Source organism: Rhipicephalus microplus, chromosome X, assembly GCF_043290135.1.
Source record: "Rhipicephalus microplus isolate Deutch F79 chromosome X, USDA_Rmic, whole genome shotgun sequence".
NCBI classification, from domain to species: domain Eukaryota; kingdom Metazoa; phylum Arthropoda; class Arachnida; order Ixodida; family Ixodidae; genus Rhipicephalus; species Rhipicephalus microplus.
The window spans coordinates 362,169,200-362,182,745 of NC_134710.1; the positions used below are offsets into that span (position 1 = coordinate 362,169,200).

Consider the following 13,546-nt stretch of genomic DNA (forward strand, 5'->3'; position numbering starts at 1 on the left):
ATGGGAGCGCGCCAGCTATCAGACAGAAATACCTGGAGGCTATTTTGCGGGCTCGTAGTCCCAACGCAGACCCGCACCAAAACCCTGAAACACTTACAAAGGGCAATCCATAGCTTTTAATGTAATGCAACCCAGCAGGCGCATAAATTAGGGTAGCAATACTTTTGCTTCACAAAGGAGCCGCGTGGATTGGCGCACTCCTACGCGGGAGCAGAGAACGTGGAACTGGACCGCCAATTCAAGATTTTCAAAGTTCGGAAAGCCCCGACTAAAATGAAAGGTGGCACCACTCTGGGTCAGGATAAAATTACTGTGAAAATGTTAGCTGACCGTCCTGACGTGGCTTATGAATCACTATTTGATTATTTCAACTCTATTTTGTCAGGGGAAGTGCCACTCCCCATACAGTGGAAGACTGACCTAGTCACATTTATACCGAAACCTGAAAAAGCCGTAAACACCGACAATCTTCGCCCTATTTCTCTCACATAGGCACAAACAAAGTGAAGGAGATGATGGTGCTGGATCGTTTGTCTGATATCATGAAAAATAACCATATTTCCACAGACTAGATGCACGGGTTTTGACCGCACAGATCCGCGCAAGACATTCTGCTTCATTAATTTGGGATATCCTACACCCTGTCAAACGCCCTCACAACGACAAGGTTGTACTCGCCTTGGACTTAAAGGGGGCGTTTGACATTCTAACTCATGAAGTAATTTTAACGCACCTTTCACAAACTGGATGTGGATTGAGAGCATTGGAACACATTAGGCAATTTTTAACCGACAGAAATATCTACAATGATATACAGGGCAATCAACATGACCCTTTCGCCTTAGGAATTGGAGGTACTCCACAAGGTGCGGTACTGTCTCCTTTATTATTTCATCTGGCCATGATGTACCTGCCGGTTCAGCTGGCTGATGTTCTCGGTATACAACATGCCTTGTATGCTGATGACATCATCATGGGGGCCAAGCGTGCTGCACTCGGAGATATTGAGGCGAACCTGCAGCAAGCAGCTAGCATAGTCTACCGCTATGCCCGCCAGTGTGGTTTTCAGTGCTCGCCATCCAAATCGGAATTCGTGCACATACGCCCATCACCCAAGTGCCCAGCCAAAATTGCACTCTCTCTGGAGACAGTTTCATTCCCTGAACAAAAATGAGTCCGAGTACTGGGGCTCTTTGTTAATGAAAACAGATGGTCAGCCACCACTTCGGCCAAACTCCTGAATGTGGGTGACCCGATGGGCCGCATATAAAACGGTGGGGGGAGGGGGGGGGGCTACGGTGCACAGATGCCTTACGGCTGGCACATGCATTTGTAACCAGTAGAATCTTGTGTTCTACATCATACTTCCACCTGCGGAAGCAAGACGAAGATGTGCTTAAAGTCATCCTTCGTAAAATTGTAAAACGAGCTTTCGACCTCCTCGTGAACACCTGTAACTAGCGCCTTCTAGGCCTGAGCAAGGTGAATACGTTTCAGGAGCTTCGAGAGGCCCACCTCACACACCAGTACACTCGACTTTCACAGACGGTAGTTGGGCGCCACCTATTTGCCCACCTACACACACAACATATTCACATCACGCAAGATCGCGTTAAACCTTCATTCGAGTGGAGATGCTCCCCTCAACGTTCGCCCTATTCAAAACAATATGACAAAAGACCACAATAGCCGGCGCCTGGCGCGGGCGGATGCCCTGGCCCAATAATATAGATTGAAACCCCGCGTGTTCTACGTGGATGCCTCCGGCCCACACCCTGACGGCTGGTACACGGTCCCTGTCATACACGAGAACAAAACAGTTAAAGGGCTCATGTTTTGAGCCTGTGACAAAATCCATGCGGAGGAAGTTGCCATTGCATTGGTCACTTGTCACCCTAGGTCGCAAATTATAATCTCCGATTCTCGAGGGGCCTGTCCAAATATTGTGAACGGCCGTGTCGCATTCCTGGCCTACCACTGATTGCAAGGTTCGGACTATCAGGGGATCCCTGCACCCCGCCGTATAGTGTCGGCTCCTGCTCACATGGCCCTCGAAGGGGGTGAGACAGCTGATGACGCCGCCCGTGCGCTCTCTCACCGGGCATTCTCACTTACCTCCCCCGATCAGGATGACCTTGAATTTAATCCGGTGTATTCGTTCCGCGAAACTGGACGATTACGAGTTCGATCTCACATGGCACTCGAAGGGGGTGAGACAGCCGACGACGCCGCCCGTGCGCTCTCTCACCGGGCATTCTCACTTACCTCCCCCGATAAGGATGACCTTGAATTTAATCCGGTGTATTCGTTCCGCGAAACTGTGGACCATTACGAGTACGATCACAGCCTTTATCTACGCCCATGCAAAGGCCTAAATAAAGCAGATGGGCGGCTTTTATTATGACTCTTCAAGAATACTATGCTGTTCCCGGTAGCCCACGAACACTTTGATCTTGCCTTTTCCGGCAGCTGCTCACACAGTTGGGAGGCATCTTCGGAAATCTACCACATGGTGTGGGCCTGCCCGCGCAACCCTGCTGTACCCCCTATACCCAGCCAAGCCCGGGTGGAATGGGAGGCAACCCTGCTTGGCTACTCTAACCTTCAGGCCAAAAAAGACTTAGTTACACGATCCCAGGTAGCCGACGCCAATGGGGTCCTGTCCTTGGGATCCCCACCTACTCGTTGTGGTTGCCACCCTCTTATGAGACGGTTGCTGCATGCCTCCTGCTTTTTGTTAAATAAATGTTTTTACCACCACCACCACCACCACCACCCTAAAACTTCTAAGCAGTCCGGAGTAGGCTTCGCTCGACCATGGCAGGCTGGCCGGCAACCAGTGTGAGTTGCGCCGGCGACGCACTCTCCCCGACTCCGCCAAATGTGGCTTCTCAGAGTGTCGCCTGTATTTCACTAGCTGCAACATCTAAGCGGTAAACAGGCCTCGCTATGCTGTCGATATATTAAGCCGGCGTCGTAGCGAACTAGCACTGCGTGCTGGCCGCCGTGGCAAGCTCTACGAGCGAGCACCGACCACCGCCGAGGCAAAGAAACTGTTTTACAAAAAAGAAAGGCTGATGTAATGACCGCGTCTTCTTCGCCGTGTGACCGCAGCTCTCAAATGACTAAGAACGCGAGCGCGGAACGTGGCGGAGACACACAAAACGGTGTACCGCATGCATGCCCAAGCATTGCATGCGAGCAACAGGAACTGCGACTGCGAGCTGTCTCGTTCGTTCTAATCTATCGCTCTGTAGCTTCAACTGCGTGGATAGTTGACACCTATTTCTGTGCATGGTAAAAATATAGAAACTGCACTTCAGCAAGCATTTTGTGATCGCCAGCTGTCACTCATCGTATAACCGTGCCGAACTCCTGAGTGAGGCCTAGTCGTCGAACGCGGCAGCGGTGGTGTATTTCGGATCCTGGGTTCATTGCTGGTGCTGCTGAATGTGCGTCGTTGAAGTGCTCATGTACGGACGTTCGGGCTTTGTGTACGATTCAGTGTATTTTACGGATTCGCACACAGTACTGCTAATGCAAATGTTGCCCCTACAATAAAGCACCAAATGATAAATAACTTTCGCTATTGTTAAAATGATATATATTCAGCGAGTTTAGGATAAAGGCATGTGTGTTGAAGTACTTGAATTAGGCCATCGCAAGTATATATTTACGCTGTGCATGTTTATTTTCTAATTATTAGTAAAAAAAGGGTCCCTCCAGAGCTACATGAGAGGTCAAAATGAGGTGCCTATATATAACCGGCGACTAAGGTGATGTTGTGAAGCGCGAGCGGAAAGTTATGGTGAGTGTAAGTGTTGTAATATTATGTGAACATCATGTGCATGTTTGTTTACTGTGATCAATATTGAGTGCTTCGAAGGTAATTGCTTAAAGTTACGTCGCACCTAATACGGCTGCGGACGTAATTTTCTGTTTTTCTCAGCGGATGCAAAAATTTATTCTCATACTCACTTGAAAGAGATCACAGGGGGTTGTAACATAGGAACTCTCTTAAATCCATCCAAAATCCCCCTCCTGTTAGGGAGTAAATTTTTTACTTTCTCCGAACGGTGCTTTAAAAACCCCCATCGGGGCATGCGCTAAAGGACAAGTCGTTTACTGCCACCTCAGCTAATTTTTCTTTACAGTGATAGTTCTGTTCTTGTAGAAGAGCTTTCCAAAAGTGACGAATATTGAAAATTTCAAAACCAACGTCAAGTGGCCATGGGTCACTGCAACTGCTCAGCGACGAGGAGCCTTCAGATTTCGACGTCTTTGAAAAGAGACAGGCAATCGAAGGTGTGCGCAAATATGTATTGTGGTGCAGCACGATTATTCTTCTGAAGAACTTTTCCCGCGATTGAAAAGCAGTGTTAGACCCGCACAAGACTTTCAAGCGGAAGCTCTAAACTCCAACAAATATATGAATAAAACGCGAATCGGTGTAAATGTGGGTGGTATCTTCTGCGTTTTCTTTCAAAATTTTATTCAGTATGTTACGCGTGTAGCGGCAAAAAAGTCAGCCAAGTGTACAACTAATGCTCTTCGTAACGCCCTGAGGTGCCTTCAGGATATCTCAATAAATAGTATAAAGCCTTATGTTTAGGCATGCCAACGCTTCCGTCGCCCCAATCCGGGTTACTTCACAAAGGCAACCCCCCTCCCCGTACTTGAGTCCCGATGGCATTGGTTGACGTCAACGCGCAGCTGCGGCGCGAATAATTTGGCACCCCTCCCACACGTGCCGCGAGGGGAAAGCGTTGTCGCGCGTTCGGACCGACGCACGTATGTACGGCGTTACACACGTGAGTCAGAGCTGCTTTGAATCTAAAATCTATTACACCTGGCATCCTCCTATATAGTCGTCGTGACGGAGCATGACAGTTCGATGGTGGAGTCAACTTCATATAGCGAGATCGAATTATTGTAAATTTCGATCGCGTGAACAAACTAGGGTGTGTAATTTTCTGCGTTCACGAAAAATATTCTAACAAAAAAGAGCAATATTCTCTTCTCGGTGATTTAGTTGAAATATTCGGATGTTGCGAATGTGAGAAGCTTGCAATTACGGTGTCTGGCTGAACTAACAGAGAAGCTAGCTCTTTGACGGCCTAGTTTCTGAAAGCTTCTATGAGCTCAACGAAGTTGTTGCCATTTTCGGCTAAGCATTGCAAGGCTTGGCTATAGGAAGCGTAGAATTATTGTGGGAGGAAGCCGCAAGGATACGTTAGTAGACCATTACTTAGCCCTCTTTATTAACTAGCGTAGCTTTAGCTATTGTATGCTTTAAAGTTGTACAGCTTCACTTACCAATGCATTGTTACGCAACGTCCACAAAAGTTCAATAGGAAAAAAAAACTTACCTGCCGAGCAAGCGCTAGAATGTCGAGACCAATCACGATCGCTAAAAGTTGAGGCAAATCATAAACTTTTTCTTCCCTCTGCCTGGCCAGACCTCGACCTTAGGCGCTTCACTCAAAAAACAAAACCTGAAAAGAACGAATCATGGTGGCAGCAGTTGAAAGCTTCAACTCCACGAGACACCGCATCACGTAAATATTTTATTCAGGTCTTCTTACTAACGTTGGGAGGTACGCTTTCAAACTGCTGAAGTACGTAAGCACGAGCAACGCTCCATAAATTTGGTTTGAGCTTGTTACATCATTTCGGTAACAATTCTTTTTCATTGCGAATTTGATAGATTAATATTGCACGCAAAGCTTAGTACAGTACCAGCTTACATGAAGCCCTCTTTCACATGCCACGGCGCACAGTGAGGGAGCGTTTAAAGGGGTATTTCAATAGTGAATGATGTTTCTATGATGTGCGATGATGGGTTTACGCGAAGCTTCTTTTGAAAGTGCGCATGACAGAACGCTCCTCCACCACCGTAGCGGACAAAAGCATTGCTGAGGGAAGGCGGGCGACGCGGACTCTCAACAAAATGTGGCACAGTGCGACAAGTTAAAGATTGTGGCCTAACAAAGGCATATCTCTAAAACAGATTGGCTACGCTTGCCTGTGGCATTGCAGCTATCACAAAAATGTAGCAGCCAAGCACAGGAAGGAGACAATTCTTTGTAAGGCAGCACTTGAACTTGTCATTGCACGACTGACACATTCCCTTCCGCAGCAATAAAACGCCAGAAAGAAGCGAGCGGCAGAGCAGGAGGACGGTCACAGGCGGATAAAGTAGCTGTGACACAAAATTGGGCTAGCGTGACGTGTGGCTCGTAGTGCATGGGGTTGTCGATGCCAGAGAACGAGTAACACGACCTGCTTAGAAAACGAAGACCGGCTCTCACCTTACGGCAATGATGTTACAGCTAGTTTTGAGTGATCGAGGCGTGTGCGCTTTAAAAATTGCGGAGAGTATCGCAGGAGTAAAAAACGTCAAGTTACTCATCACTGTTCTTCTTTTCTCTCAAAGCATCAGAGGAAGGTAAATTCATTTTCGCTGTGTATAAAACCAGAGAGTGAACTTGCCTTCTACTCGGCTTTCAGAGAGTGAATTACCGATATACTCTTCAAGCACGAGAGCCAAACGCAGTTGTACACCTGCTCTTGATTACATTTAGATGCATCGGCACACCGCTAGTGATGATCACTATTTAATAACCACATATATATATAGTAAAACGTACTTTATTTGTTTGTTGTTGCGTTAGAGACGATTAACAAATAAAACAGCGTTTCTAGAGCGCGCCAGTTAATTTCAGCGCACATGAAGGCTATTATTATATATCTCCTAATATATCCACATCTTTATTTTTATTTACGATGTCTGCATAGAAATAATCGAGTACTACCTTGTTCAATCAGCCTTGATCAAAACTAAACGCAAAAGGCCATCGCATTCTCCTTATATTACTAATCATAATTTTTGCTATGACCATCGCACACGGAAAATGGTGCAATAAACCCAACGTACCATACGGTTACAGTGAAGTATTTTGGCTGTAGTCCTAGAACATGGACAAGGATGGCGGAAAGTTTGTCCAAGTGGGTTAAAAAAAACCTAATGGTACAGTGTGCACTTCAGAAGCGCGACTTTTTGTACGCAGAAATGACTTACCGCTTAGCGAGGCGGTGCACATTCCGTTCTTATAATTGGTTTAGCTAATCTTTTTTTATTACAGTAAAATAGGTCGGATGAGCCTTCTGTTCTCACGAAGCACAGAACACACTAAACGCGTCAGTTAAAGTACGTACGGCTAGTTTTCAGCACAGAGACACTGAAATCGGCTCTACTCTACAAGAAAAAGCAGCCAGATCACAAACAACACGAACGATATCAAGAAATCTACATAGATTTATCGTTTTTCAGTGTGGTAAGGTAGTAACCATGTCGGGCATGCAATATGCAGTGCGTCTTGAGGTCGACTTTAACCTTTTTTTTCTTTTCTGTCCGAGTTCTTGTATTCAGCCATTCTTACGATTCTCAACAGTAAATGTGTTAAAAACAGTTAGAAAGCTCTTTTTTTTTGGCCCCAGTTCCACTTTTGTCGTGTGGTGTACTACTTTTCTCGGTGAGGTCATGCTACTCTGCTGCGGGCAGTGTTACGTTACTGTGTCGAGGCAGAGTGCTTTGACCCATTCTGAGGAAATATCTGTACTCTGGCTCAAGAAGAGGTGATTAACTATGAAAAAGAGAGTGAAAAAATAGGCCAAGAAGGTATTCTCTGAAAAACAAAAGTGCCCAGCACTCTTAGTCCTTAGAGTGTGGGGCTGCTAGAACACGTTACCTAGGAAACTAGCCACAGAGGGATCACGCTCTCTTGTCACAAAGTGAATGAGACGGCTTAGGATTTTATTGACTTTTGATCACAGCTCACTGGTTGTAAGATGTAAATAAATGTTTGTGCAGTTCGACATTACAGTTGGGATTTTACCAGGTGTTTCATTTTTAACAATCAAAATTGTCGAATGTCCATTTCATCGTGGTACAGCATAAATGTAGGCCTTAAAAGAACGCTTTAATAAATTTCGTTTTGCAGCATGACTCTGCAGAAGCTCGGGATGGTGACCCACGCTACCTGGCACCGGAGCTGATGGCTGGCCACTTCACAAAGGCAGCTGACATATTCAGGTAGGATTTTAATATCTATAATAATAGAGCAGGGATGCAATTTCTTAATCGTTAGAATACCAGCTTCACGTATCAAAGTTGCGAATACAGGCATGACATGCGTACATATTCCAAGAGGCCGGACGCTGAAGAAAATTCTGCGAAGGGTCCAATTGCGTTGTAGCACGAGGTGGCTCCGAAGGGAACCTGCTATTGCACAAACGTTGTTAACGCAGCAATGAGCTTTATAATGAGAAGGTCATGTTGATTGTGAACGCATGGTGGGAGTAGCCACTCATCTTTGCCACTTAATCTTAGTTTGCACGCTGCTGGAGTCAGGCATTATATCGTCCTGCATAGACCTCGCACTTTTAACAGCGCACTAAATATTCATTCTATCTTAGATTCTTTTAAAGCACAAGTCTAAATACAGGCAGACATAAACAAAGGCAGGATGACAAAAATGCTTCCGGATTCACTTGCCTAATGTGACCACCGCTGAATATATTAAGGAAAGCAGTGGTGGTTCGGGCATCCAGCGCACGAAGCAGAACTGGAAATTAACCATAGCACTACCATGCAAGTCACAAGGGTACGTTGCAATAGAATTGCGTACCACTCCTTGTTCGAAAAAATGTCGTGGCGCAAGCACAACTACTGAAGCTGGAATGTGATTGGTCGAATACCTCTACAGGCCACGCTTGTCAATTAGATTATCAAGAATGTACACTGGCGTTGAAGAGTGATTAGGGGGTGCACAATTTATTCGAAGAGGTGGACAGACCACAAGATGAACGCAGCGTAGCAAAGAAAAAAGCAAAACGAGTAAATGCGCTAACATTCCCTGTATTCTCGGTCATCACAGCAGCGCCACTACTCATTTTCAACTTCGGAGTGATTTACGAACTCTTCAACAATTCAAGGCAGGTGGCATATTGTTATTTTCAAGGGAGAATAACGCATAGCTTGGCGTTTATCAAGTGAAAGTACAAAACAAGCATAACAGCCGCATTCTACATGAAAAGGCACGTGTGAATGGCCCTGTCTTCGGCCGCGTGTTTGTCGTTTTGATGTATAAAACAAGGATGCATCTGAGATACCTATTCAGTTTTAAACTCTCCCGAGTAGACCACGCCCCGCCGCGGTAATCTAGTAACTAAGGTACTCGGCTGCTGACCCACAAGTTGAGGGATGAAATTTCAGCAGCGGTGGCTGCGGTTTAAATGGAGGCGAAAACGCTGCAGGCCCGCGTGATTACATTTGGTTTCATGTTAAAAATCCCCAGGTGGTCGAAATGTCCGGAGCCTTCCGCTGCGGAGTTTCTCATAATCATATGGTGGTTTTTGGACGTTAAACTCTACAGATTATTCAAATAACAAGACGACCTCAAAAATGACACTTAAAGGTGTATATACAATGTGAGATGAAGCCAGTGCAATTGTCTTGCAGAAAGTTGTCTCGGAATCAGTAATGGTCTGGCACACTGAACGCAAGGCAATTAGTGCTACTCTATAAAATTACCCACCTCCCCCCTATCAGCAGGTGTTCGATAACTCTACGCTGGAAGCTCACGTTCGCAGAGAGGTATGATTCCGCAGTTCTTCACGTTCTTATTTTTTACGTGCATACTGGTTAGAGCTTGTCCGGTGAAGCTACTGGACTTTTTGCACCGCATGGACTTCTTTTTCAGTCTCGGCATCACAGCGCTCGAGCTGGCCTGTGACCTAGAGCTGCCTAGTCGAGGTGAAAATTGGCACGTGCTACGTTCGGGAACTCTACCTTATGAGCTCACGCAAGGTATGTACATGTTCCAAGCAAGACCAATGACACACCTGCGCTAGTGGATTTTGCTATACTGAGTGCTGGTGGCATTGCAGGTATTTCACCGCAGCTTCGCGTTGTGATGGAGCAGATGATGCACCCTGACCCTGAGAAGCGGGTCACAGCTGACCAACTTCTTGCCATGTCGGCCATCTATAGACTAAGCCTGTGGCGATGGCTCTATGTCGCACGAAGGAGAGCGGTGAGCACCTCAACCGTCATGCTTGTATGGCAGCGTTTTACGCAATACTGCTTGTTTCAGGAGACTCAACATTTTCAATTTACGACGTGACCTCGAAAGTGCACGGTATAATTATTTCAGGGGCAGACTGAGTGATGTGCATTGGCGTGGAAAGTGTTCATCAAGCGACTATGTTCTGAGGCGAAATCTTTTTTGTTCTGTCTCGCAAATTGATCCCATGGCAATGAGCTTGAGCCACCGGAGCCCACATCAAGATGCATCCGACCAGCCATGACAAAAGGGTTGCATGGCTGAAGCCATAGAAATAGAACGCTCTACGGGGCGCTACAACCACAGTTGATGTGCTTTACTTCCGACGTTTTTCAATCAAGTGATGCCTAGACATCACACCTAAATCTAAAGCGTATGTGCAGAGGTAATCAAATGTTTCAGTTACGGTTCATTCCAAGGCAAAAAAGTTTGTGAGAGAAACAGTAGAACACCAACACGATTGCACACTCGTAGTGTTTTCTGGCTAGTGTAACAGCGCAAGGGAAGATGGCACGAAGGTGCTGTTATGGGGCATCGCATGCAATAAACAATGTCCCATCATTATCTCCAAAACTCACAGCGCGGTCTCTGCTGCAAGCGTCATGGCCTCAATTAAAGCCTTGCACTTCCGGTTCTTCTTTACGACCATCGTTTGTGTACTTTGCTAGTCATTTTAACTTTATTATTTCACGTCAACGGGAAATATATTTCTAGTGACTGAAATATATTATACTTTATTCTATTGGTGTTCCGCTATTGGTGCTTGCGCGCCAAGTAAAACACGGCAAAATGGGGCACAAGTCACTGCATTTAGGCTAAAGAACTAAATTTCCAGGATCTTCACATAACTTTACATGAGTATGCCGTCTAGATATCGAATTCATTACTTCAGCACTAGATTCACGTCATCGTTGTTTTTCAGGTTCACTGGGTGAAAGACCTGCTGCTACTAACCTGGTTCTGGGTGCAGCCTTTCCTTGAAAGTGCCTGGAGCAGGGCCTCGTTTCGCTGGATGTACCCACCCGTACCATCCAGCCGTCTTAATGCAGTTCATGAGACACCCGTCCAAGCTACCCACATTTTTTCTGATGGTTTGTGAATATGGTACTTTGCAGCCAAAGCGCCTCGTATCATTTTTATAAACCTGAAAGTTACCACCATTTTGTCAGTGAATTGCCAATACATTTGGCCAGAAAATTGATGGGGGACACTGTTGCCAAATTTCAAAATTTTCTGTGATTTTTTTCATTTATTCATTACTGCTCTTCTAAAACACAATTTCTATATGAGTTTACTTGATCAGTTTCTTTACGAATATTTAGATTTGTGGTGGCTAACGTAGCTAACAATGACATCACAATTTGCGAAAGCGGCACGTGGAATCCTACGCATCCGGGGAGGGGGGGGTCCGGAATGAAGCTCAGGAGTCATGATCACTTGGGCTTTCAAACGCGCGTTATCTCATTTAAGAACTTTTATACTCATTCGGAGATGTGGTTGAAAAAGTCCGAAACAATCGCCAGTCAGTGTGCTCAGAAGCTTGACAATTTATTCCAATGACAAGTTTTTATGCGACACAAAATTATACTTGCAGAAGTCTTTTCCCAATTCAATCATCCAAGCATTGTTAAGGGCAGCGCACGAAAGCCAGTTTTCTTTATGAAGTTTGCACCAGAACTTTAATACTGGCGCATCAGAAGGACTTTCCTAAATTTTCTTTGCGTTTTCACACGATGGTTAGGTGAAGTTTCTCTAACTTGTTAAGGTATGCTGGGTTATGCTATGTCTCACCAGTAAACAATTATGTACGTGTTACGACAAGCTAGCCCAGTATTCCCTTTTCGTAGGTGGGGGGATACAAGGCATAGTGCAGTGCTCCCTCCCTAGTGAATGTGAGGTAGATTTTGCACCCCTCTCCCATGCGCACACCTATATGCGCGGACGCAGTTAGAACCTGCAGGGTGGTTTTTTTTTCTAGACAAGACTTTCAAGTAAAAATTGTTCCACTAACGAACCCCAACATGTTCGCTAAGATCTTCAGGGCGCACGTTCACATTAAAACGTTGCTGGCCATGCAATTGATAGCATAACCTTTTTTCAGACACAATAAAAGTGCCACGTTAATCGACATACTCTTTGTCTTAATTCTAAGGTGATATCTAAACAGACAGCATGCTGCACGCAGCATGCACTGCATCTGTTACGTAGGAACGCAACTATGTGTTACAAGGAAGTAAAAAAAATTTCTATTAAAGCTTACTGAATCTGGCCTCGAAATTTGGCAAGCGTTCTATAATACTCAACTGCCCAGCTCATTGATTGCGTGCTGTGTGCGGTGCTTGTTTAAAGGGGTCGTGCAACGTTTTCCAAAAATTTTGATCGATGGGTGCATTCAGAATTCTGCACACCTAATTTATACCATACCTCCACTTGTTTAATCGTCCGGTTCATTTAACTGCAAAAACAGTTTTCATTGCCCGTTCACAGTCCCCGCAACTCCAAGGCTGACTTCATTTTACGTCGGCCAATTGAGTCTCCATCGCCTACAAAACAGGACGAAGCCGTGACGTTTCTTATAATATAGTTTATTGGGGTTTGTAGCATTAGTGTCTATTGCGGCACCTTGAAGCCGTCCCGATTGTTGTTTCTACTTTGCTAAGTTGCACGGCACTGTCGGACGAAGCACACTGTAGGCACAGAAAATACTAAGCCATTTAAAAGGCACTATACACTAAAACACGCAGTACTACAAACACGAGGGGTGAGCGGAATCAACACGTTACGAGGACCAGGTATACAGGCAGAACCGTGCAAATCCGTTCATGTACTTCATTATACAGAGGTCAGAGTGCCATAGTTTCAGTGTTACTTTTGTATTTTTTTCTTCAGAGTGTAATGAATCTATCACTTAAAAGCAAAAGAAAGCTGACACTCCGTTTTTTTTTTACCTTGAAGTTTCACTGGCTTCGCATGTTAGGGCCCAGGATAGCATATAGGGCCGTATGGTAAATTAGGAGCCCGAGATCTGCGACATAAAACGGGCGTCAACAATTATAAACTAACCATTGCGCAGAAATACTTCGCCATTGGCAACTTTTTTCCTTATTGCAGCACAAAAAATTACAACCGGGCATCTTTGTTTACGTCAAACAACTTTTTATAGTTTACATAGGCGTGCAATACTACTTAGCATTTTTCAAAAAGTGAAGTGGTGTTCAAAATCGAATTGCCCGCTTCAAAAAAATGACTGATGTTGCAGTTTTCCTGGCCACAGATTGAATGCAAGATGAGCAATAAATGCCACACGCTAGAACAAATCAACACATGAGCGTAAGTCAGATTATGTTTTCTAAACAAGGCGAAAACTTATCACTCTGAATATGGGCAGAGAGACCCGTTTGGCAGCTAGACTTTAGCTG

General features: G+C 45.3%; 1 protein-coding gene across 1 annotated transcript in view; it reads left to right on the forward strand.

Moving 5' to 3' along the window:
- The window catches only part of LOC119161966 (membrane-associated tyrosine- and threonine-specific cdc2-inhibitory kinase-like), a 101,873-nt gene that overhangs the window by 57,676 nt on the left and 30,651 nt on the right, over positions 1–13,546 (forward strand). Inside the window, exons 6-9 of the mRNA XM_075879907.1 lie at positions 8,004–8,095; positions 9,765–9,871; positions 9,952–10,097; positions 11,050–11,218. Of these exons, the coding sequence (XP_075736022.1) occupies positions 8,004–8,095; positions 9,765–9,871; positions 9,952–10,097; positions 11,050–11,218 (514 nt within the window). The remainder of the gene's footprint in view (positions 1–8,003; positions 8,096–9,764; positions 9,872–9,951; positions 10,098–11,049; positions 11,219–13,546) is intronic.